The 26,654-nt window shown below is 38.4% G+C and overlaps 2 protein-coding genes across 3 annotated transcripts in view; one reads left to right on the top strand and one right to left on the bottom strand.

Annotated features, from left to right (window-relative positions):
• The window catches only part of LOC140737890 (cysteine-rich hydrophobic domain-containing protein 2), a 57,856-nt gene extending 46,404 nt beyond the window's left edge, over positions 1–11,452 (bottom strand). Inside the window, exon 1 of one of the 2 annotated variants that reach the window (XM_073064654.1) lies at positions 11,253–11,452. In XM_073064654.1, the coding sequence (XP_072920755.1) occupies positions 11,253–11,329 (77 nt within the window). In that variant the 5' untranslated portion in view covers positions 11,330–11,452. Of the gene's footprint in view, positions 1–11,204 lie in introns of both variants that reach the window. The other variant, XM_073064653.1, reaches the window with a different exon arrangement.
• A 12,400-nt stretch (positions 11,453–23,852) lies between these two features.
• gsx2 (GS homeobox 2) lies at positions 23,853–25,849 on the top strand. Its single transcript, XM_073063952.1, has 2 exons — positions 23,853–24,275; positions 24,835–25,849. The coding sequence occupies exons 1-2, from the start codon at positions 23,903–23,905 to the stop codon at positions 25,173–25,175; spliced, it is 714 nt and encodes a 237-aa protein (XP_072920053.1). The 5' UTR covers positions 23,853–23,902; the 3' UTR covers positions 25,176–25,849.
• Positions 25,850–26,654: the final 805 nt, after the last annotated feature.

The raw sequence follows: 26,654 nt of genomic DNA, 5'->3' as shown, positions 1-26,654 counted from the left end.
CTCCCTCCTAAAAAGTCACCCCCTCAATTTTGAGGCTGTCCTCTAATCTTGGACACCCCCACCAGAGGAAACATCCATCCTCTCCACATCCACCACATCTAGTCCTTTCAACATTCGGCAGGTTTCAATGAGATCCCCTCGCTTTCTTCTAAATTTCAGTGAGTAGATGTCCAAAGCTGCCAAACACGCCTCATATGTTAACCCCTTCATTCCCAGAATCATCCTCATGAACCTCCTCTGGACTCTCTCCAATGACAACACATCCTTTCTGAGATATGGAGCCCAAAACTTTGACAATACTCCAAGTGCAGCCTGACTAGTGGCTTATAAGCTCTCAGCATTCTGTTCTCCTTGAAATGAATGCCAACATTGCATTTGCCTTCTTTACCACAGACTCAACCTGTAAATTAACCTTCTGCCAGTCTTGCGCAAAGACTCCCAGTCCCTTTGCACCTCTGCTGTTTGAATTTTCTCCCCATTTAGATAACAGTCTGCACTTTTGGTCCCTTTACTAAAATGCATTATCATATATTTCACAACACTGTATTCCATCTGCCACTTTTTTGCCCATTCTTTCAATTTGTCTAAGTCCTTCTGCAATTGCATTGCCTCCTTAGCACTACCTACCCCTCCATCTATCTTTGCATCATCGGCAAACTTTGCTTCAAAATCATCAAGTGCATTATCCAAATCATTGACAAACAATGTGAAATACTGAGCCCTGAGGAACACCATTAGTCACTGGCAGTCAACCAGAAAAGGCCCCTTTTATTCCTACTCGCTGCCTCTTGCCTGTCAGCCAAGTAAATGACATCCACTGCCTCTCCTTTGTCCACCCTGCTTTTTACTTCCCTGAAGAATTCTAACAGATTTTTCAGGCAAGATTTCCCTTTAGAGTAACATTGACTTATTTTATCATTAGTATCTTAGTACCCTGAAATCACATCCTGAATAATAGACTCCAACTTTCCCAATCACTGAATTTAGGCTAACTGGCCTATAATTTCCATTCTTTTGCTTTCTTCCTTTCTTAAAGAGTGGAGTGACATTTGCAATCTTTTAGTTCTCTGGGACCATGCAAGAATCAGATGATTCTTGAAGGATCAAGACCAATGCATCTGTTATCTATTCAGCAATCTCTCTCAGGACTCTAGGGTGTAGTCCATCTGGTCCGGGTGGCTTGTCTACTTTAAGACCTTTGAGTTTGCCAGCACATTTTTCCATTGTAATAACAATGGCACTCAGAATTATTACAGAACACGCAATCTAAGAGAGCCTTTCCCCAAGTAGGCTCCAGCACAGCCTGCTCTAAAAAGCCATCTCGTAGACATACAACAATTTAAACATTTCACCTTTCACCCTTAACCCATGTCCTCTAGTTGTAGTCTCACCCAACCTCGGTGGAAAAAGCTTGCATGCATTTACCTTATCTATACACCTCATTATTATGTACCTCTATCAAATCTCCCCTCAATCTTCTATGTTCTAGGAAATAAAGTTCTAACCCATCCAATCTTTCCTTATAACTCAGGTCCTCCAATTCCAACAACATCCTTGTAAATTTTCTCCAGTCACTTTCAATCTTATTTACATCTTTGCTGTAGGTAGGTGACCAAAACTGTACACAATACTCTAAATTAGGCCTCACCAACATTTTGTACAACTTCAACATAACATCTCAACTCCTGTACTCAATACTTTGATCTATGAAGGCCAATGTGCCAACAGCTTTCTTAATGACCTTATCTACCTGTGACGCCACTTTCATGAATTATAGACTTATAATCCCAGATCATATTTTTTTCTACCATACTACTCACTGTGTAAGATCTACCTTGGATGGTCCTCCCAAACCTCACACTTGCATGCATTAAATTCCCTCTGGCATTTTCTACCCTATTTTTCCAGCTGGTTCAGATACCGCTGAGAGCCACGGTAGTCTTCCTCATTGTCCACTGCACCCCAATCTTGCTGCCATCCTCAAATTTGCTGATCCACTTAACCACACTGTCATTCAGATCATTGATATAGATGATCTTGTCAAACAACAATGGAATCCCTGTGGCACTCCACTAGTCACAGGCCTCCAGTCAGAGAGGCAACCATCTACTACCACTCTCTGGCTTCTCCCACAAAGCCAATGTCCGATCAAATTCACTACTTCATTTTGAATGCCAAGAGGCTGAACATTCTTGACTAACCTCCCATGCAGGACTTTATTAAATGCCTTACTAAGATTTCAGCTCTCCCAGGAGAGCTACGATGGTTGCATCTGTATTGATAATGTACAGACTTTTTTTTCTTGTCATTATTCCCCAAACAATACAGTATAACAACTATTTACATTGTATTAGGTATTATAAGTAATCTAGAGATGATGTAAAGTATACGGGAGGATGTGCGTAGGTTATATGCAAATACTATCCCATTTTATATAAGGGACTTGAGCATCCACGGATTTTGGTATCTGCGGGGGGGGGGGGGGGTCCTGGAACCAATCTCCCATGGATACTGAGGAATGACTGTAGCTTCCACTCCATTAATCTGTCAGTAATTTAAGAAATTTCATTTTCAAATTGCACTTATTATGTACTAACTGGATGAAGTGGCCCCTGCTGAATAATCTTAATCTGAGAAAACAGCAGTCCAAACTTTATATTACCTTGAATTAGATATGCGTAAATGAACAAAGTAATAGAATTTTGGCCTAATGTTCAAGTAACAAAGAACTTATGAATTATACCACCTGTGGCTGCTGCTTCCAATTGCACTCTTGCCCCATTTATATTTAGAAACATAGAAAACCTATAGCACAATACAGGCCCTTCGGCCCACAATGCTGTGCCAAACAAGTACTTACTTTAGAAATTACCTAGGGTTACCCATTGCCCTGTATTTTCGTAAGCTCCATGTACCTATCCAGGAGTCTCTTAAAAAACCCTATCATATCCGCCCTATCACGTAATACCATCGCCGGCAGCCCATTCCACACATTCACCACTCACTGCGTAAAAAACTTACCCCTGACATCTCCTCTGTACCTACTTCCAAGCACCATAAAATTGTGCCCTTAAATTTGATGGTACAACAACTAGAATTTGAATTATTAGTTTCACATGTACCCAGGTCCAGTGAAAACCTAGTACCTAGGTCTCTTGCATACTGTTCATACATTTCAATTTGTTACACAGTGAAGAAGTACAAGGTAAAACAAAGCAGGATATAGTACAGAGAAAGTGCATTGCAAGTCAACAGTAGTCTACTTATAATAGTCTTACAGCAGTGTGATAGAAGCTGCCCTGTGCTTGGTATACATGCTTTAAAGGCTTTTATATCTATTGCCCAATGGGAGGGAGGAGAGAATATTGGGAATGGATGGGATCTTTGATTATATTGGCTGCTTTACTGAGGTAGCAAGAAATGCAAAGAGAGTCAATGGACGTTAGGCTGCTTTTTGTCATGTGCTGAACTGTGCCCACAACTCTGCAGCTTTGTGTGTTCATGTCCAGAGCTGTTGCATACCAAGCCATGGTGCATCCAGAGAGGATGCTGTCTATGGTGTATAAATAAAAATTGATAAGGGTTGATGGAAACATGCCCAATTTCTTTAGCTTTCTGAGGAAATAGAGATGTTGATCTATGCAGCCGAACTAGGATAGGCTACTGGTGATGTTTACCCCCCCCCCCCCCCAGGAGCTTGGAGCTCTCAAATCTCTTGAGCACCATTGATGTAGACATGAACATGGGCATCACCCACTTCCTGAAGTCAATGACTAGGTTTTTCTTTATATTGAGGGAAAGACTGTTGTCATGACACTACGTGACTAGGTTTTCTGCCTCCTTTCTGTATTGAAGACTAATTAATATTTGATATACATCCCACTACAGTGGTATCATCTGCAAACTTGTAGATGGAGTTGCAGTGAAGATTGCCAGAATGTCATGGATGTTTAGGGAGTACAGTAAGGGGCTAAGAATGTAGCCTCGTGGAGCACCAGCTTTGAGAATACTCAGGTAGAGGTGTTGCTGAGTGTCCTTACTGAGGTTACTTACTGTTAATCATTTTGTTATAGTTCATGGATTGTAACAAACAATTAAGTATATTCATGCACTAACCTCAAGCTCAATTACCAATTCCCTCCATCATTATAGATACTGAAGTGGATCCTAAAAACTACCTTGGTGCAACCTTGCAATAATAATGATCTTTGAAATTTAAAATGAAATCTGATCAAGCCGTGCAGATCACTCTTGGTATGTTGTAAAACAAGCAGCTAACTTACACACCAAAAGACACTGAATTCACCTGTTATTGGAATACCTGGTTAGATACTGCTTTAACGTCTAATTCACAAGATGATATTCATTCAATACAACACCAAGTCCCAAACTAGATTGTGTACTTACTATGACAAAGGTATGCAAAATTATGTTACGATCTCCAAATGACTGAGAAGATAAAAAGCAAGATCAACCTTCCCATAGACCAGCAGTTGCTGAAGTAGCCAGTAGAACTTCTCCTTATGGTCTGTCAAATGGTAGATGGATTGATAAGACGCTTGCACACAACCAAGCTGGCCACTTTCTAAGTGCCTGCTGGCTTGAGAATGACCCCTTGCTCTGCTCTGAGAAACAAACAAAAATCATGTAACCTTTACCTTAGCAGGCTGCCTCCACTATTCAGTGTTACAGTTCCACTATGATCTTTTGGTGCAACTAGATAATCATAAAGTCGTACAGCACAGAACCCAATTAGTCCATACTAAACCAGATGCTCATCCAAGCTAGTCCCATTTTCCTGGATTGGATCCATATCCTTCGAAACCTTACCAACCCACTTACCTATCGAACTGTTTTTTAAAAAGTTGTTTTCGTTAACTGCCTCAAAAACTTCCTCTGGTAATTCATTCCATAAACATACCACTGTGTAAAACAAATTGCATCTCAAATACCTATCAAATCATTTCCATCTCACCTTAAATACAGTCCTATTTCTTGATTCTCCAACCCTAGGAAAAAGCTGAGTGCATTCACCCTATCTTATTAGATTGATCTTAAAGTAGGATAAAAGGCTGACACAACATCTTAGGCCAAAGGGCCTAAGTGCTGGACTGTTCTATGTACTATGCCTCTCATGATTTTTAGATTATCCTTCAGCTTCCTATGCTCCAATAAAAAGCTTTACCTATCTAACCTCTGCTTACAAATCAGTCCCTTGAGTCCTGGCAACATTGTTGTAAATATTTTCTGCACTTTTTCCAGTTTAAATACAATCTTTCCTAAAGAAGGTGACCAAAAGTGAACAAAATACTCCAAGTTCAGACTCACCAATGTCTTATACAACTGCAACATAACCACCCAATATCTATATTCAATGTTTTGAGTGATGAAGTTCAGACATCAAAAGCCTATCTATCTGTGACTCCAATTTAGGGAACCACATATGTGAACTTCAAAGTGCCTCTGTTCCATAAACACCTCCCGGGGCACAACTGTTTACTGTGGATGCTCTACCTTGACTTGACTTTCCAAAATGTAACATATTCCACTTATCTGAATCGAATGCCGTTTAGCATTCCTCACTCTACCTACCCAGCTGTTTGAGATCTCACTGTAATTTTGTATCATCTGTAAACTAACCATACTTGTACATTCTCAATGATGATTGACAAGGGGTTGAGTAAAATACTTACCTTTCCCAGGATCTTAAGCTTCATCTGGGACTTTCGGGTGGGGTGGAGGGAATTTATGATGAACATTGCCCTTGCAATCATTTGTTCAAGATATCACCCAGCAAATTTGAAATATTTCAGGAAAATAAATATATAAAAACAGAGTTCTGCAGGCTCAAGGAGGAATACCTGGCACTGCATGTTGGCAGACGTTAGGTCAGACAACCCAGCTCTCTCAATTATATACCATATATAGAAAACAAAGATGAATTGATAACAATTTTACCAGTATAATAAATTGCAAATAAACTCAGCAAGTCAAAATGGTCTTTCATTCAAAACATTAACTCTTTCTCTTTCCACAGACGTGGCACAGCCTGCTGAGTTTTTTCCAATATCTTTGGTTTATATTTCAAATTTTCAATATCGCATTTTAAAATTATTTTTACCTAATAAAATGCAATTGTTGCATTAAGAGTCCGATTTATCTAAACCATATATGTCAAACTCAAGGCCCGTGGGCCAAATCCGGCCCGCGGTGGAATTATATTTGGCCCGCGAGATAATATCTAATTACTATTAAAGCTGGCCCCAGTAATTGAAGCGCCTATGGCGTATGATATGACTAATGCTGAGTTTATTCAGGTACCAGGTTTTCAGGGTTTTTAGTGTTTATTCAGCAGTCTTACTCGGCAGTCTTCTTCATAAGAAACGGAATTTGTAAAGTGAAACACTTTGTAGTTATAGCAGAGACTGAGACACATGAGAGCAGGCTGAAAAAACGGAGGCAACGAAAGCTGCGTTCGCACGCGTGACTGATCCGGCCCGCATCAAGCTGCATTTTGCTCAATCCAGCCCGTGACCTAAAATGAGTATGACACCCCTGATCTAAACCATCTGATCAATATAAATGACAAATACATGGATTGTATCTCTAATTTGGTGCAAATACATATTATTTGTCATCAATCAGATGGACTGGAATACTGGTGTTACTTCAATATACTAATCAGGTCCTTCGTAACCTCCTAAATAATCTTTATTAAAATAGGCCTCAGTACACTAAAGGATTCTACTTTATAATTATATTATAAAGTCTTCAAACAAAAAAAATTTAAATTGGATGACCTTGCCACCTTAAAGTTCTGAATGACTAATTTTAGCAAAAGGACTTTGACAGCTTGCTCTTAAAAATGACTCAAAATTCAAATTTAGGCATGTCAAAATACTCCAACAATCATAAAGGTGGAAGTACATTTGTTTTTTGTTTATTCAAATTTCCAAAGGATTGCAGCCAGATCAAAAAAAGTAAAAATCTAAAGGAATGTGGTCTTTATCTCAAGCGTGCTGAAATACACTGGGCATAGAAGTTAACGTTGCAGTTATACAGAGCTCCATGTGGACTCTAATGGAACACTGCATTCACTACTTGGCAATGCATCCAAGAAATACACATTAGCCTTGAAGAGGTTAAAACATGGGTCAGTGAAGTGGTGTCAGGGCTACAAGTTATTAATATACATTTTAACTTAAACATTGTCAAAGTGGGGCAGAAGGAGTGTGGTGAAAGAAACATCCCCAGATTTCTTATGAGACCAGGTTACATAGGCCAACCACACTTACGATGAGTATAGCATTTCAGGGCATGAGCTAGTTCAGATATTAAATGTAACTAAAGATGCTGTCTAACTTGCTGAGTTCCTTCTGTATTTTATATATGTACTTATCCAGGTGAGTGTCCAGGATACTGAAAATTAGAGACTAAAGGTGAGAGAGCTCTTCATGAGGAAATATGGACATTTGGAACACTCTCCCTTCACCAGCACCCCCCCAACACAAAAAAAATAGTGACTGAGGCAGGAAATTGGAAAAATAAAACAGACAAATTTTGTTATGCACAGATACAATCATTAAACAATTCTTTAGGTTCAGTCGAAATGATCAGAGACAGGTACTTGAAGGGCTGAATGTTAACTCCTGATCCTATGATGATTATTTTACTGATGTAATCAAATCCCATTTACACTTGTATAAACAGCTTATGTCAACAACTGGCATAGATAATATGTTTCTGAACACTTTCCTTTCTGATTTTAGTTGTTCTGTTACTGAATACATATAAACATAGAAATTAGGAACAGATGTAAGTCACCAGGCCTCTCAAACCCACCACACCATTTAATGAGAAAACACAATCTGAATGCAATCTCAACTCCACATTCCCATTTACCCATCGTAACTTTTCTAGTTTACCACCTGCATATCTATCACTGCATTAAAAATGTTCAAAGGTTCTGTTATTACCAGTCTTTGCAAAAGAGCTTCCAGGGACTTGCAATCCTCAAAACAAAATCATATCATCCCTTCTCAAATGGGTAAATATTTTAAAATAATTAAGCTCTAGGTCTAGATAAAAAGGAAACATCCAAAAGTTATAGTTACAGCCCAAAAACAGGCCATTCAGTCCACAACGCCCGGATTGACCACCAACCGCCCATTTACATTAATCCTAAATTAATCTCATTTGTTTTTATTCTCATCAATTTTCATCACCTTCACTCTGATTCTATGACTCAATAACACACTAGGCAATTTACAATGGTCAATTAAACTACATTCTGCATCTCCTTGAGATTTGGGAGGAAACTGAAGTATGCAGAGGAAACCCACATGTTCACATGCAAATTCACAGAGTACCCAAGGTCAGGAGGGAACCTCAGTCTCTGGCACTGAGAAGCAACGGGTCTGCTAACTAAGCCTTCTCCCCTCCAATCTTCATTCATTCCTCTGAACTTAAACATGCACACTTACCCCATCCAACCTTTCATCATAAAAGCTTCCTTTCTCTTAATTGCTTCCACAGTATGAACATTTATCCTTAAAGGAGGAGACCCATACTGAACATAACTCTCCACATGTAGTCTCACCAAAGTCATAATTAACTGCAGCCTAACCTTCCAGCTCTTGTATCTTATTACCTCAGCAATAAATAGGAACACCTTGTTAAGACTCTAGCCTTTTGTGAATCATACTCTTGGAAACTCGGATATGACAAGACCTTATTAAATCAATACTTAGAAATTGCTGAAATCAGTATTATGAAAGAGTTTAAGTTTTTCAAATACTACTGCCCATTATACTGCAATTGACTGTATCTGATATCTATTAATTTAACTCCAGGAAATCACCCTTTGACAATCCACTCATTTATCAAAGTGGACGAAGGATTCAGTCTGAATAGGAACCAAAGGAAATTAAAAAATAGCTCAATTATAACAGAATTTGACTATTTACAAATCCTATCATAGATTACCAGTTGTAAAATCATCAGTACCTACATCTACAGTTGCAAATTTGCAGTGCTATACCATGTTACCCTAACAGTGTTACCCTAACACTATAAAAGATTGTAATCTCACTTTGCATTCATGACACAGTTTGACTTGGGACGAAGGTTCCATTTCCAGGTTGTACGACTTTATTAATGGTGCAACTTAAAATTTTTAACTCTTTCTGCTGTTTTTTTTATTTGTTTTCCTCAACAACAATTCCATACTTCATGAAATAACCACCTCCTTTGTGAAGTAAATCTTCCATGCCTGCCTAACATAATCCAGTACTTCACCTATTAAGATACTCCCTGTGGACGAATCCCAACAAGCTGCTGACTAAATATTTGATACAAAGCTCAAATCACATCCATGTCGCTACTGTCAGAAAACTACTTCTGGATTTCAGTTTGGCTTTCAACATATTGTCCCACAGATCTTGGTGATCAAACTTCTACTCCTTGATTTAAATAAACCACTGTGCAACAAGGTGTTGGATTTCCAAACCAAAAGACCTCAGATAGTCAGGATAAACAAATCCTCAACATAGGGCTGTGTGCTGAGCTCATTGCTGTAAACTCTGCTCACACATGGCCGAATGGCCAAACACCTAAGTAATCACATTTGTCGAGTTCATCAGTGACATGACACTGATTGGGCTCATCACCAACAATGATGAGATGGCCTGCAGAGAGGAGGTGGAAGAGTTCAAGGGCTGGTACCAGGTAAATAATCTCTTCCTCAATATCAACAAGACTAAGGAAATGATTATCGACTTCAGAAAAACTTTCACAACTCATAGCCTACTTTACTTCGGCAGCACAGCAGTCAAAACCGCAAGCAATTTCAAACTCCTAGGTGTTTTAATACAATCTCAATTATACAATCTATAATTGTTTTAAATACAATTTAATACAATCTCTCATGGGTCCAGAAAGCTCACCAACATCTCTACTTCCTGAGGAGGCTGAAGAGAGCTGGGCTATGCACATCCATACTCACATCCTTCTACAGTATAGAGTATCGCAGCATGGATTGGAAACTGGAAGACAGGAAGGCTCTACAACAGGTAGTCAAAACTGCCCAAAGCATCACTGACACCAACTAACTGCCTCTGCCATCAAGGACATATACAAAGATAGGTGTCAAAAAAGGCCAGTAACATCACAAATGATCCCACCCACCTTTCTCATAGACTGGTTGTCCCACTCTCATCAGAGAGGAGGCTACGTAGTATCCGTGCCAGGACCACCCAACTCAAAAACAATTACTTTCTACAAACAGTAAGGCTGATCAACACCTTCACCCACTAACCCACCACCACGACTTTATTATTTCTTGTCAGTCACTTTACATACAGACACTCCTGTGCCTAGTGTCACTTTATGGACATACAATCAATGTATATAAGCTACCTTATGTATTTGTATTTATTTTTTATTACTGCAATCTTTATTTTATTCTGTTTATTTTGGTACTGCATCGGATCTGGAGTACAATTATTTCATTCTCCTTTATGCTTGTATACGGGAAATGACATTAAGCAATCTTGTCTCATATTCGTATTTGACTAAACAATATAAATATACAATACATATTAACAAATTTCTTCTCACATTTTAGTCTACGATAACCTAAGTATTTTTATGCGTATTGATATAATATTTACTAATTCAGTTCACTGAAGTAAATCGAAATCAACATCCAACCAAAGTCAATGTTTTAGTCTACATCGTACTGATTTACACCATAATATTCTATGTTAGCTACGTTATCAATTTCCTGGTTACTCCCCACCGAGTAACGATGCTAAACCCAATTGAGAGAAGCCACTCTGCTGCGAATTGACAACAGCAGTCACGTCATTCATTATCTCACACTGTTGAAGCAACGCAGCGTCGCTTCTCCCTATAGATGCTGCCTAGCCTGCTGTGTTCTACCAGCATTTTGTGTGTGTTGTTGTTAACAATCCCATCTACTTCCCCACCCCCCGGTAAAAAAAAACCTAGAGCTGAGGATATTCCAGTCATCTGGTGGCGCCGAACTGACTGTCACCACAAGCCCAGATCTACCTCGCTTGAACTCCAGACATTTAACTCAAAGCCCCAGGTGGCTCGGCGGCTTAGTCCGGGCCCGGCTCCGTAAGTCACCACCTCAGTGCCGCCTGCCCACCATCTCAACGCGGTTTTCTGTTTGGTCTTACACGGTGACGTGTCCCGAGCCCCGAACCACCACTGGGTCGGGCGCGTACTTCAGCAGCTGCTCCTCCAGAGCCCGCTCCTCATCCTCCTCTTCTTCCTCATAGATCGCATCGAAATCCGCCATCATGCCGGAGGCCGCCAATTCCAGAGAGTCACCGCGCACAGCGCAATGGAGCAACCAGAGATCGCGAGAGCAGAGTTGTAGACGGACTCCCGGAGGGAGGAAGTGACGTGTCCCGCCGACTCTGCTGTGGAGATGCTGAGAGTTCAGTCTGCGAATGTTAAAATGTTTATTAATCTCGCTGTGATGTATATAAAATATCAGCACAATAATCGCAATTATAAATCACTGGATCATTGTGCCCGCCCATATTTTATCACAAATCTCTTCATAAATGTCGGTTACGTTCTCCACATCATCGATATACTTGTAAGTCATCGTAGACTTTGCTCACTAAAGTATGGGAAGGGATGTACTTTGCACTAAACGTAGAACACTAAAGGATTTTTAATAATATATTCCCGCTGCGAAACATCTCTTCGCAGTTGTAGTCGTGTGACAAGACCCTGGACCGCTCCCAATATCTTGGGAGACACCTCTCAGGCAAACATTGATGATAAAATTCGCTACTCTCTCTAGCCTTTTGAGAAAAAGGATATCCAAAGGTCAAGGCTTCAGATCGGAAATGAAGCTCATGTTCGAACGGACAGGTAATCACAGTTATGTAAATATTAGATGTGTGGACTAACAGGCACCTTAAAAGACTGGAGATATACCACCAACCTTATCCTCATAGAATACTCCAAATTTACTGGTAGACAATTTTAACCTCGTACTTGCCATTGAGGACCCAATTGTATTCATTTTGCTCCAAAGGTTGTTTACGTGCTCAACATTAAACTCCTCAAGCAACTGGAGCATTCTACTCCAGGAAAGTGGAAATTTATCTCAACAAAAGGTTACCAAGGGACAGTGGACATAAACTCAAAATCATTTTCAAATCTTTCTTGAAAAAGTGTAACATATTTACTATCTCAAGGGAATCAATCCTTGGTCTTGCCCACTCAAACTGGAGAAGGAACTCTGAAAATGCCAGCAAACAAGGTTGGTATTTTTGTTAGGTACACAGAAAGACCAAATGAAAAAAGAGGAAGGACCACATTACCCACCCATCCCTTCTTTTCTACATATTGAATGGTCTGTGGATTCCACATTACCCTCATTAGTCATTAAACTTGTCAAACACAACATGTCCTGGGGAAGTTTTTATATATTTTTCTTTAACAGAGCAAACAGACTGGATTCTGAGATAGCCAAGTGAGTTGCTCCTACTTTCTTCAACCAATTGAAATTGATTAGTTGAGCTAACCAATGTCAGTCATTTTCTCCATATTGGTTTATCTGGCATTTCCATTACATCAAAGGTTGAGGTATTTCGCCTGTATTAAATGCCATTTTAAATAAATAATGCTTTGTGCATTAAGCAAGGAAATTAAGTACACACAACACAGACTTCAAATAAATGTCTTCACATTATATTCAAACTTTTTTATTTTGGTGATAATAGGCACATTATTTGGTATTCTTACCCTGTAAATGAATTTTAAAATCATTGGTAATACTGTATACTAAAATGCAATTATTCACATCTGGATTCTCAAATAATCATGTGGGACTTTAGATTAATGTATTGTCAAACATTGTAGCAGACTTACAACTGTTCAGGAAGCAGAGGAAAGGCTGCGTCACAGGAGGCTGGTAGGAGTGGTCACATGAGGTTGAGCTGGGCTAGGATCCTTTCCAACTCCCCAAATGGACACCATCAGAGGGAAGCAGGCTGGATGAAGAGTGAGGTGTCTCCCAGTGGAGGTTGGTTGTAGGGGATTTGCAGCCTGTTCCTTAGCCAGAGCCTTCAGCAATTTGGGCATCGAGGGACAGAGGAAGAAGAGGGCCATCCGCAGTACCACCGATGCAGCAGAGAGGGCCTCAAGATGGCTGTGGCTCAAAAGAGGGGAGCCATGGAGTTGTAAGTAGCTAGCCATCTGGACACAAGCTGGGGTCTGATCTGCCCCTGCTGGGTCACCTGGAGGAGGGTGTATGATGTTGAAAGACCCGAAACACCCGATGATTCCAGGAACATCCCTGAAGATGTGTCCAGAGGCATCAGTAGACGTATGTACACAACTGCTGCACCATCTGGAAAATTCCAAAATCCAATTTTTTTAGGGAAGTGTGGCTTTTTTAGTATATCACCTAATTTCTATTTGCTTACGACGGTGCTGGATGATTAGGCCATTTCAGATGCTTTGTCCTTTCATTATTTCACTAGATGTACACATCACTACCAAAATCAGCTCAGATTGAGTGGTTAGTTCATTTCATGAACATTGCTTTATTGACAAGAGACAAAAAAAACTAGACTAGCCAACAAGAATGGTTCATTTCTATTCATGAAGGATGTAGGTGAACCAAAAATGTTGCTATAACAATCTTTTTTTAAAATTCTGGATAGTTAATTTGAATTCCCCAGATGGCATAGCAGGATTTCAAATTATATTTCTTAATTGTTTATTTAAGCTTCAGGATTACTGGTCTAATAATAGCTGATGTGCCACCATCACTCTGCTTTAATTCCATTTGGTGGCAGTATGCAGTCTAAATTGTCTGTACTTTAAGCTGAGGTGCTAACAATCTTGCAGTATTATGAAATTGCATTTTAATTGGTAATAACATGGATATATTATGGAATAGTTAAATAAACATGAAGTGGCTAAATAAATATGAAAAAAGAGAAATCAAAGGACATGTTGATAGCTAAGGCCAGAAGGAGGTTTTTGTGAAAATGCAAACAAGAACATTGATCAGCTAGAACAAATACTTATGGCTGCACATTTTGTAGATCTGCACAACCTTTCAATAATTTGTGTTGGAAAAATCTTTTCTGATCTGGAGCTTGAGTTTTCTCCCCATTAAATAAATATTTGTTTTTCTTATATTCAAATTGGATGGCATCTAACTTTCCCACACTAAACTACAATAATTATTGCAAACTTTCTTCTCTGTTTTTGCTTTATTATGATTTTCAACTTTGTGGGATCAAGAATTTCCTATGCGTAAATTAATTCACTTATTTATCGGACTTAAATATATTATATTGAAAATCATGAATGACCAAAATGATTAATGAGTTGTTTATTTTCTGTAAGTAAAGTAAAGTAGAATGAATAGCCTTCCTCCCTGAGTCTATTCTGCAATCCAATTTACAATTCAATGATGTAAGCAATTTATAAAATCGCTGATTTATAATGTTCTCGACAAATTTTGAGAATGGAATGTAAAACAGAATTCCAGTTAAATTATCCCACTGCAGGTGACACTGAGACCTTCAGAAACAATTTGGGAGTGTAGTTTAGCGATGCAGATCAACCATCCACCTACACTACATGGTAGTAGTCCCTCTCCACACTAAACATCTGGAGATTGTCTATTCTTTAAGATGTTTACAATTAAACAGCAGGCCACTGCTTGCAGCAATGTGAAACTTTCATGATGCGCTTTCATTTCACAATATCTGATGTACCCTCTGTGATTCTACCCTGGACAAAACTCCCAACACACAGCATTTCTAATCGTGGACACACCAATTCAACTGTTGTCAATCACAGCAGATTGAAACAATGGGAGCAGAAACCTCTGTCATATATAAGAAAACAATCCCTTTATTCATACCAGAAATTTTGTTTTCAAAACAGATGTCAAAAGGTTCGAGTGAATATGGAACACATTTAATAGAGCTGTTTTCCCGCAGTTGATTGCCCATTCTTAATATATTTTAATTAGTCAAACATGATAAAATAACTTCCAAGTGGAGCAAAATCCACTTTGACATTTTAAAACATTTTTTAATTTTATTTTTCTGTTACCCTCACATGACAAATTATCCTTCTTAGCCTGAAAATGTCAAATTATCCTGTACGCCTTCTTAGTTCAAGATATAGGCTTATACCCACATTAGTAGCAAATGTAGTTGCGTTTTCAAAGCATTATCAATTGTATGCACATTATAGGATGCAATGAAGCTGCTGCAGTTCATACTGCTTTGCCGACAGTGTTTAAAGACTGAAGCTCACAAAGAGATAGGCAATAGTAATATTTTAAATAGCAAGTTGTAATAGAGGCAATTCTGCCAGTATTTACTCCTCATATTCCCAAATATGCAAAAAGTAAATGTGGTTCTCCAACTAACATAGGCTAAGAATTATACCAGTTACCATTGTAGTTTGCATGAGTATTCACTGATTTAAAACATTAAATAACATAGTAGCAATTCAGTTATTACTGGGTCATCTTTTACATTAAGGCAAACCTGAATATCATGCTGGAGATCAAAATGCATATGCGATTTATCCCAATAAACGTGGCCAGAAAGTTTAGCCGTTGGCCTTTCCAATGTTTATATGGCCAGGCAACAAAAAATTACAGATGATGGAAAAAAGGAAATAAAGCAAAACATGCTGGAAACTTTCAATATGTCAGGCAGCATCTCTGGCAAGAAAACCAAACTTAATATTTCAGGCAAGGACCAATTTGATTTAAATATTTCTGACATGAGCTAGCTCTGCAAGGGATATATCTAATGAACCCGTCTGTGATAGATATTGTAAAGCCTGTGGGGATGTGGAGTGGATTGGAACCCTTTAGAAGAGAATGCTACTGTAATCTATATCTCCTTTTAGTATCTGAGTCATGGCTTTTTTATTCTGCTGGTCTTCAAGTAATGGCTTCACCTCCAACAACTCCAAATAATAGCATCAATGCAGAAGCAGGACCTGGAAAGGCTGAAATGTAGACTCATAGCACATTTACTCTGAAGTTACTGTGCAGATGTAATGGTGGCAGATATTTGGTCCCACTAATTAGCTTTTATTGTTTTCAATTATATGACATTACAAGCTCCTTAACAATATTCCAGAGTATTGTTTTCTTCCTTAAAACAAAATAATGTTATTGAAAGGAAAGACACAGGACAGAAGTTATTCCATTGAGGATGTCTCTTGGGACTTGCTCATTAGTATCCTAATTTTCCAAGTTCAATGGAGCTGAAGACTGGGGCTAGAACCGGGGTGGGGAGGTGGTTCCAACCTGGGGTCCATGAACACATTGGTTAATGGTAGGTGTCCATGGAATTAAAAAGGTTCAGAACCCCTGGACTAGAGTATTTAATTTTAATTAAATCTATAAATTGGTGTAATGGGTCACATGAACACAGAAATTAAACAAGTAATTCCAAGTTTTTGAAATACTCCATCAAAATTGAGTACAAGTCCCGTAAGGAATTTTATTTCAGTTTTTAAAATCCAGAAGTAAAATTCTGCTATATGTATTGCTTTGGAAGTTCACTAAAGTCCGTTAGGGAGAGATGTCATCCTTTGCTGGTCTAGCCTGGTTGAGACTTTAACTCTATATTGTGTTGTGGTGAGCATGCCTGAAGTATTATATGTTCTGCAGATCTGGTTTCCCTACCTAAGGAACAACATATTGTCCTTGTGACAAAGCTTCACCAAATTGAATTCAAGATTGGTGAATTTGGCCCATGTGGATAGATTAAGTAGACCGGGATTATATTCTCTTGAGTTTAGAAGAATAAAATGTAGTCTCATTGAAACACATAAAAAATTATTATTGGCCCTAATAGAGTATGCTTTTAGCTGTGGCTTGGATACTTAGCACCATGGTCACCATTGGAAAATAAATACAGTAGTTAGCTTGAGAGGAGAAGAAATGTCTTCACCCCTAGGTGTGGCAAATTCATGAAACATTCTACTCAAAAGAATAATGGAAACTGTGTAGTTGAATAAGTTCAAAACAGCGATGAGTGAATTTTTGGCTGCTAAGGAAATCAAAGAAAGGGATTAGTACAGCTGAGGTAAAGAATCAACCATGAATTCACTTAATTGTGAAACAGGCAAAAGGAAATGTAAGTCACACTCCTGCATTTATTTATTTTTTTTCTTTTGTTTCATACCAAAGTGGTTGGTTCCTAACAAATCTTCAACAGAGTCTAGTAAATCACTCTGATGTATCCAAATAATATCATACTCAAGACAACTCAGCATTAACTGTTGACTTTGTCCATATTTTTAAGAATGAATGGTGAAAGAAATTGATTTCCATTTCTGCAGCTAATATTTTGATGAGAGGCTACAGTGCAATGTCAGGAAGTTGAAAATATAGTCCATTTTTTATTCTCTATCTGCAATATTTCACAATTATCAGTTTTAAATTGAATTTGCCATTTGTCTAATTGAATAACTGTTGATTAACTGGATCATCTGTCTGTCTGTATTACTCTCCCCTGTTTTGGAACTATCATCAATTTATTGCAGACTATATTAAAGCAGAGGAAGCTATTATATTCTCATTGTTCTCCTTTGCATCACCCTGAAATTGCATGTCAGATTTTTTTCATTAAAATGGACAGCTCTATTATTATTTTACTAACAATCAACATGACAAAACATTCCCAGCAGAAGAATTGGAAGCTTTAAAAACTCTACTTATAACATCTGTTTATTCTAGTTTTTTCCTTCCCTAACAATTGCAATATTGAATTTTTATTATAAGCTAGGCAATATTGGTAAAAATGCCACAGCTATACTTTTTTTTGTATTACTGGAAAGCCAATAAACCTGCATAAAGTGAAAAAATGCAATGTAACCAGTTTGTTTCAAAGTTTGAAATGTCAAAATGTAGAAAATGCAACTACCCTCAATGTCAAGGATGAAATGCATTTGCTTAGGGTGCTTCAAACTAATCTGAGTTCTCACTTTTAGTTTACACATAGAATCTACCAGGTGCCCAAGAAGGATGTGACCTCATCCCCATTGTCTTTTTAACTGAAACCAATTTTAAAAGCATGCTTCATGGTCACTTTGCCATCGATTGCACTACAGCTGCAAACCTATCATCAGTCTGCAGCTGATTTACTCTTGTAAGTGAGGCAGAGTGAATTTAGAGTAACATTTCTCACCTCCTATCAACCAATATAAAGAAGACTGTGAATAAGAGAGCATCTATGAAACAAGTCAGCTGTTTTTGTTTTGTCTATCACAAAGGAAATAAAGGGCAGAACGTTTGGGGAGGGAGTTTCAATGAATGTGGTGAATAAGGCGAATAGGTCCGAGGAACCACATAAAATCTGCAAGGTTCCATTCAGATACTTTTCAAACTGTGATTCACAAATGCAATAGGGCATCTATGTTTACTTTCTATTGAACATACTAATAATTATCTCAGGTGCTACGTATAGAAAGACAAACGATTGGATGTTGATAAGAATGATCTGAACTAATCTGGATTGGCTTCAAAATAAATAGATGGACTAATGCATCTTTTATTGCAATTTGGTGAAATTGATGTGGATAATCGATAGACAATTGTCGTTTGGAGTGCTTTTATACTTGACTGCAATGAGTAGCAAAACGATGCTTTTACTTTAAAATCGTAGTATCAAGCAAGAAAGAAGTGTTTAAAATCGGGGTACAATCACATTTTCAACTACAATATGTGCCTGTGAAAAGAAAAGAATTATAGATTCATATCTTTAGTCGTCCCTATTATTTCAAACAATTAAGGTTTATAAATACGGTGGTTGGGGGTTGGCTAGTGGTGAAGAGAAAAGGGGTTCAATTCTTTCCAAAAATGAGCTGTCTGAAATGAACACATTTACAACCATTCCCTGTGTCACGCGCTTTCCACTTTGTTTGTTTCCTGACTCCTTTGAAATGTTTCAATGGACGAACCGCCCAACGTTGACACTTTGGGACAGATCCCATAACGCCTGACTTCATATTTTCGATCTTAATTATACATCAAACACGCCTAAACGCCCATTTTCTGCCGTGCTGGTTGTTTTTGTGCAAATCTGAAATTTTATTACCCAAACACAAATTTTTCATGCAAATCGCTAGAAGCGAACATAATAAATAAAACAAAATAGGAATATCAGAGACCCTTTTTTGAATGGATAACTGAAGAATAATTGCTTGTGAAAAGTCACCCCAGTGGCATTTTGTTGTCTCTTTGATCATTGTCCTTTTTCACTATTATTGAAGACTTTTTTTTGAAGTTTAGAGGACAGCAGACTGAGCGGTTCTTTTCAATTTTTGTTATTCAAGAACAGTTGCCTAGTAACAAAAACTTAACAAATTGCAAGTGTATTTTACGGTAAATATCGCAAAATAACATTAAGATTTTTAAAAAAGTTTGATACAAATTAATAACATCAGTCTACCTGTTCAGCTCCAGGATGACTAACCACATAATTTTGGTCAATATTTGGAAAGTTTAATTAAATTGCACTTTTAGGCAAATAAATACAATCGTTTGAAAAGCAATGATTTAAAGTACACAATATCATATATTGAAGATACATACTGTTTTTCCGGCTGAATGTCATCTTAAACAAAGCTTTGGCGCAAGTTCTTTTTGAAGCAGTAATTTAGAGTGGCGTTTGAAAATACAACAGATTAGACTTGGTTTAAGATAAACAAGAAGTGTCCCAATACGAATACTTATGTCGGCGATGGACTTACAGCCATAACTTGTAGAATGAAATGGCGACATTGATTTCTCGAGAAAGCGGAATTTGTTGTTTTGGTGGGAATTCATGAATTAAAATAATTGAAGCTTTTTAATCAACTGTATGTAAACTCGATGTACAAACGTTTGTATGTTGACAAAGGAGAAAAGAATCGCAATGCTGGTTCATCCATTTCTCCTTCAAATATCAGTCAAAGGTTTACAGCAAAGGCAAGTCCACGTTCATGACATTCCATGGAGGGTCATATACACTGGAAAAGTTGCTTAAATATATGCATCTCATCACAAATACAAGTTGCACACACAGTATTTCAATAATATTTAAGTCATTGAAATGATACAAAACTTTTCTTCAGACATTTTCCAAGAAGTTTTGAATTCATTTCCTGTTGTGTGACAGCTTATTTAGAATTACTAAGAAAACCAAGGCGGAAAAAACCCAAAACAGACAGCAGCCCCCTCCAACGCAGTGCACTATTGTTCTTTTTTGCTCTTTAGAAACCGGAATCACAAAAGAGCAATTTTGTTATATTCGCATTTTTACACAGGCTTAACCAACGCAGACAAAGCTACTTTGTCACCCGAGTAGAATAAACGGATTCAAAAAGATTTCCCTTAAATAGGCTAATTTTATACTTGAATTATGAAAGTAATGTTCAGGTAACAGTCGGCGCTCTGTACCAGCCGCTTAATTCCTCTTAAGTCCTTACACGTGTCTTGGCTAGTCGAGGCAATTTGACCTCATTATAGGCTCATAACCACTCTCATTCCCGGGATTACTTCATGAACAATGAAATTTTATTGGTTATAATTATAGAAAATAATATTGTAACGAGGGCCATGCGATGTAGGCGCGCGCCTTGCATCATTCCGCCTGGCTTAGACATTCTTGCATTTTATTTCACTGTAATCATTGTGTTTTTTTTCTACCGCGCTGCTTCTGTAATATCGTTCACGGGCTTTATTAGTACAATTACAAAGCTGCCTAGTGATTTGATTGAGGCTACCTGACCTCCATTCAGCTAACTCACTGCGAAACTTTCCTGGATCGAGTTTTATGACAGAGACCACTGAATTTTACAAGCTCCCCCTCGCTATTTAGCTCTTGTGGAAATCTTGCGAATAGTGCAAAAAAAAAGACGTTGAAAATCCTTATTATGTTTTAGTGCGAAACAGGTTGTGCGTCACATGAAAAACAAGAGTTTTATGTTTAAGGGAACTATAGCTAGGCCATTCCAGTGTATGTCACTTACATTTTTATTATTTCGTATGGTTTTGTCTTGATATAGAGAGCAGCGAAAGAAATTGATGCTGGGTTAAACTAGCCCTGCTGCTGGCTGTTTTTACGGAAGTACCGAGCAATACTGTACTTCGTGGCGTTCAAATTGCTGAGAACGCAGGTGGATTTTGCCTCAAGACGGTGAAAGGTTTCAAGAAAATATTGGCTCACAGCACTAACATGGAATAATAACACGAGACGGATGTACTAAATTATTGACATTTATTATTTAACGTAATAGCATTTTTGTCCAGTAGGGAAGTGGTTTCCTTGAACAGGTTCTAATCGATGTTCACTTTATGGGAATTCATTCTTCTCTTTAGAACAGAGACGAGGAAGATTTTTTTTAGCCAGACGGTGGGTTTCATTGCCACAGATGGTTGTGCACGCAAAGTCAAGGTTGGTAGGTCCGTGATTAGTAAAGGTGACAGAAGTATGGGGAGAAGACAGGAGAATGAACCATGACGGAAAGACGGACCAGACTCGATGGGCTGAATGGCCTGGTTCTTCTACGACTTGCGGTCTTTCATTTGGACTTTACTCTGATTAGTTGCAAGGAAGCTTCGTCGGGGCACAAGGACCGCGAAACCCATTACAACGAAGAGAATACAAATTTCATCTTATGGACAGCGAACTGGAGCGTTGTTGTTTGAAAACACGAAATTAATTAAATGTGGTGAAATTTTACTCATTTGCCCAAAAACGTCTCGGAAATCTTGATTTCCAGATTATTTGCCTTTTTTTTTGCAAGTTGCAGAAATTCGTGTTGCAGGACTTTTCCTTTAAGACGTGTGAAGTCCCCAGTTGACTCGCCAGGACCTTGGCGGGGACCAAAAACGCTAATAATTGTCACAAGATCTAGGATTAACACATAGCAGGCAGCTTACGATCCCAGCAAATATTCGCTAATCCAGTGCATAATAAATACTTATTGATTGAACAATAATCGCAAACAAATAGCGCAATCATCAGTCATTTTGGTAATTCACGAAATAGTGAATTGTCGCCCATAAGTGATACCTCTCATGGACCCCAGTCTTTTAGCTCGAAGTACGGGATCAATTATTTAATATATGTGCAATTGTTAGCTGTAATTGTAGCAAGAAGATTGAAGCTGAATGTTAAATTGACGGGTAGTTTCCACTGAGTACCTTTCCATTGAATATACTATATGTAACAACCTAAAAGGTAGGGGTTTTGCTATTTGATGACATTTATGATAAATGTCATGTGCTTCCCTACGAAACTGTATCGCGTATTTTAACTGATATTATCGTCAGAGATGGAAAAAGGATAACTTGAACCCTATGACTAATTTTCGGAATTGGTACTGTAATCTGGATATTCTCGCTACTGGTGGCATTGGTATCTTGTTAATGAGATGTTTCAGTGTAGATTCCAGAGTCACTTCTAAACTCCTCGTTGGTTATTCAAACGATGTGAGTATTTAACATAATAACAGATATTAATGAATTTTTAACAATAACAGAAATTAATGATTTTCGAGGATTGCATATTCTATTTGTCCAATGGTGACAAATACTGCGTAAAGTGGATGTTTCATTCGCCACGGGTACGCTCACATTAGAAGGCACCTGCTTCTTACCAATTTTATATTCAAATAATAATGTACGTTTATGAACTGTGTCCAGGATCAATTTTCTGCACCGTGCTAAGATTAGTACTTAGAAAATACGATTTTCCCTTGGTTATGATGCGGCATATCGCATCCGGTAATGCTATAATAAATAGATATACCATTCCTTTGTTCGGGTGCACCTAAAATAAATTCCCTTGATTTCTTTTATGCTGATCCAACCACTGAATAGAACAGACAAATAAGGTCAACTGCGATTCCATCGATTATAAATAACCCAGATGTGTAATAAAACAACATTAGCGTAAGACATTGCGTAAAACTCGAGCACCCACTCGTTGTATACACGACCCTTCACCCTTTGTCACTTCAAACTGACCCACTGGGGAATGAACTGGTTTATTTCTAAATCAAGTCACACTTTGCAGATCGTTAAGAGTGTGTTTTGTCTTTCGATGTATCAATAGCCTGGATATATTATGCATTTCGGATACTGAAGCACATGCTGAGGAACTACATTCATAACCAGATTATTCTAAATTGAAGTAAGAATCATTTTGAGTCTAGATTTGTCAGTCGATGGAGTCATAACATATCATGAACGCATGCCATGTATGATAAATTAATTATATGTTTATAATAATACATTTGGTTTGCTGCCAGAGTCCAGAAAAATAAAGTAAATGTTCAATGGAATGACTTCTATGTTGCACTGGAGACGCCTGCACATGCGACAAAGCATTCACAAAGGTCCAGAAAGTTTCACTAGATTAAACCATTCCCTTGCTCGGTGAGTCAATTGAAAGTGATTTTAAATCTCATGACAATGACACTGTTAACGGCAGCTGGTTAACTTGTGGTGTATCCGTCTTAAGTCAGCTGTGGAGCTTTCCTTTTCCACACAGAAAAATTACAAAACATTCACTTAAAAAGTTTTTTGTTTCTTGTTTTGTCAGACTTTGATAGTGCGTCTCAAGGGATTGCCTGACAAATGGGGAAATGTTGATCTCGCCCCGCTTTATAATCACGTGTTAATAGTTCACTGGCAGCACTTTTTTTTAAAGCTCTGGAATAGGGCACACACGTGGGTGACGTTCAGACCAACCATCGTCTGAGACCCTTTTGTTTAGCCTCCAAACATAAGCACCTTCTGACTCTCTCCCTGCGCAGTGTTTACTGAACCAGGAATCCAGCAAAGCCAGCAAGAACCAAGAAGAATACAATGTCTCGATCTTTTTATGTTGATTCCTTGATCATCAAAGACTCTTCAGTAAGACCATCTCCCGTCTTGAACGACCACGGCCAAGACTTTCTAATTCCTATTAGCGTTCATTCACCAACAATGATGTCCGTTTCTGGTCCCGTCTGTCCGTCCAGAAAGACGGGTACTTTCTGCGTCTGCCCCCTCTGTGTCACGTCCCATATTCACTCATCTCGAAGTGGGATCCCACTGCTGAAAAGCCAGTTCCCAAATGGAGATCCACAATACTGTCAACGAATTAACCAGCAGTCAAACCCTGGGCTCGGGCATCCACCTGTCTGCTCACCTACTTACAGCGTAACAGACCCCAGAAGATATCACTGTCTTTCCGTGGGTAAGTTTTATAAGGAACATCAGACACTTGAATACAGGTTTCATGTTTAGCCAGATATGTGCTTGGGAGAGAAGTGATGGCTTATGGCCAAAAGTTCATTGCTACTTTAATTTCAAATGGAACGCTTAGAGTTGCACATACAAATCCAATACTTCAAAGTGGTGTTGTTATTTCGAAGAACATTTTCACCTTTCATCTTAAAGATTAAATCGCACGTTTACAATAATTGTTAGAGATAAATGGTTGCAGAATCGACACCGTGCTTCAAAATTAATATTTACTGTGTCCTAACTATATGAGCAATGTAAATATTAACTACAATTTTAATTTTAAAAGATGGGGTTAACATTAAGCGCATTTAGTTATAGGCGCTGCTGATATTTAATACTGAGAAGGCTAGAACAGTTTGGACTTGATTCGGGGCTGGGAGAGACATTTTACAGATATCTACTTTGGCGGGATTTTGTTGATATCGAACTGACGGCGGGATAGCATGATTTGTTTGATGTTTTTTCTCTCTTTCATTTGGTAACGTTGCAGTATCATTACGTGTTCATAGGTCCTGAAAACAACAGTCACTTACAAAACGGCAAGCGGATGAGAACAGCCTTTACGAGTACACAACTCTTAGAGCTCGAGAGGGAGTTCGCTTCAAACATGTATCTGTCGAGGCTTCGCAGGATTGAAATTGCAACTTACCTGAACCTATCCGAGAAGCAGGTGAAGATCTGGTTCCAGAATCGGCGCGTCAAGCACAAAAAAGAGGGCAAAGGGACCCCGCGGAACGCGCACAGCATTTGTAAATGTAGCAGCCAAGGTCACTGTTTGCGCTCCGAGGATGAGGAATCCCTCTCACCGATATCATCTGGCAAAGAAGACAAAGATATGTCACCCGCATAGTCACCAGGAACAGAACTGCAATGTTTTAAAGTTTACAGCCATTTGCAGTTCTACATTCCTTCGACGTACCTATCTTCTCATTCGTTTAGCATTTAAAAGAAATTCCAAGTCGAGTTGTATTTGCCTGCTCGCCCTGCTAGCATGAATAGATCCATTGTAGAATTGTACTAGGATGGAACACGCAACCGTCCTATGAGCACTGTTTTCATAAGTGCAAGTACTTTAGTTGAAGTGTTGCCGTTTGAGGCTAACATGATTTTGTCTGAATCATTCAGGGTTTCTTTTCTCCAAATGGTGAAGTAATATTCATGCACTGGCTTTTTTGAAAATCCGAGTGAATTATGTAAATATTGTATTTTATACTCTGTTAAAACTTGTAAAAAGAAAAAAAGTAGACATTTATGTAAATGCATCAGACTTAAAAACAAAAGTAGCTTGAGCAGGGAAAATAACTGTAAATAGTTAGCTATTGGTACATTACTGTAAAATGGCGAGGTTAAAGTTCATTCGTTATGAATAGTTTTATATGACATTTATATTTATATTTATTTAAAATAAAATGTTGGGATCTTTGAAAAATACTTTTAGCTAATAATATAACCGATAGACATAGAAATGTAAAGAAAAAAAAAGAAACCAAGAAGTGCTGAGACATTTCCCACGAATTATATTCTTCTCCCTCCATTTCAACAATCAGGAAGCAGTGGTTTCTGAAATACACCTCAATATAAGCAGCAGCGGATCCGGGAAAGCCTCCCACTTTAACAAAACAGCAAACAAGAAGGAAAACCTGACAAATCGATTAATGATCGTGTAATAATAACTCGTGCAGAGTGGTACACATTTTTGCTCTTTCTCAGACAAAACAGTCGTGTGTGTGTGTGTGTGTGTGTGTGTGTGTGTGTGTGTGTGTGTGTGTGTGTGTGTGTGTGTGTGTGTGTGTGTGTGTGTGTGTGTGTGTGTGTGTGCTTGGTCACTGGGAAAAGAGGGTGGAGTTAGGGGAGAAGGGAGGTTCATTCAATGCTTCCTATGGAAAATTACGTGGTTTTAATATTGAAGGTTAAGATACCAGTATATAAGATCGATATGATTATGAGGAATGATTGGTTATCTGTCATTCTTTGAATACAAGTGTGGATGATAAAATATATGAATTCCCATTCTGTATTACATCACCGCTTCACTGGATAGATTATAGATCCTTCAGAAGGAAGTAGCCATTTCATATCTGGTTCTGCAATGCACATGTCCATCTGTCGGTACGTGCTGCAGGAAACCTCAAGCACAGCGAAGTGAGTGTTATTATCTTCATTCATGAGTACGCGAAACTACCTATTTGTACCCGTGACCCACCCTTCCCTTCTCATCCAAGAAACAAAAGTCTAATTTATCACCGACAGTAATAAATAATTATGTTCAAGAAAGTCTACAGTTGCTTTGGATGTCAAGAGGCCTACTGACCGAGATAATCTTTTGTAA

Source organism: Hemitrygon akajei, chromosome 13 (assembly GCF_048418815.1).
Source record: "Hemitrygon akajei chromosome 13, sHemAka1.3, whole genome shotgun sequence".
NCBI classification, from domain to species: domain Eukaryota; kingdom Metazoa; phylum Chordata; class Chondrichthyes; order Myliobatiformes; family Dasyatidae; genus Hemitrygon; species Hemitrygon akajei.
This window is presented reverse-complemented; position numbering and strand designations above follow the sequence as displayed.

What these genes read in the sequence shown, in the direction of transcription:
- gsx2 (XM_073063952.1), top strand. Translation starts at nt 23,903, where the DNA reads ATGTCTCGATCTTTTTATGTTGATTCCTTGATCATCAAAGACTCTTCA. An exon ending in ATATCACTGTCTTTCCGTGG is followed by an intron (nt 24,276 to 24,834) that starts GTAAGTTTTATA and finishes ACGTGTTCATAG; the next exon opens with GTCCTGAAAACAACAGTCAC.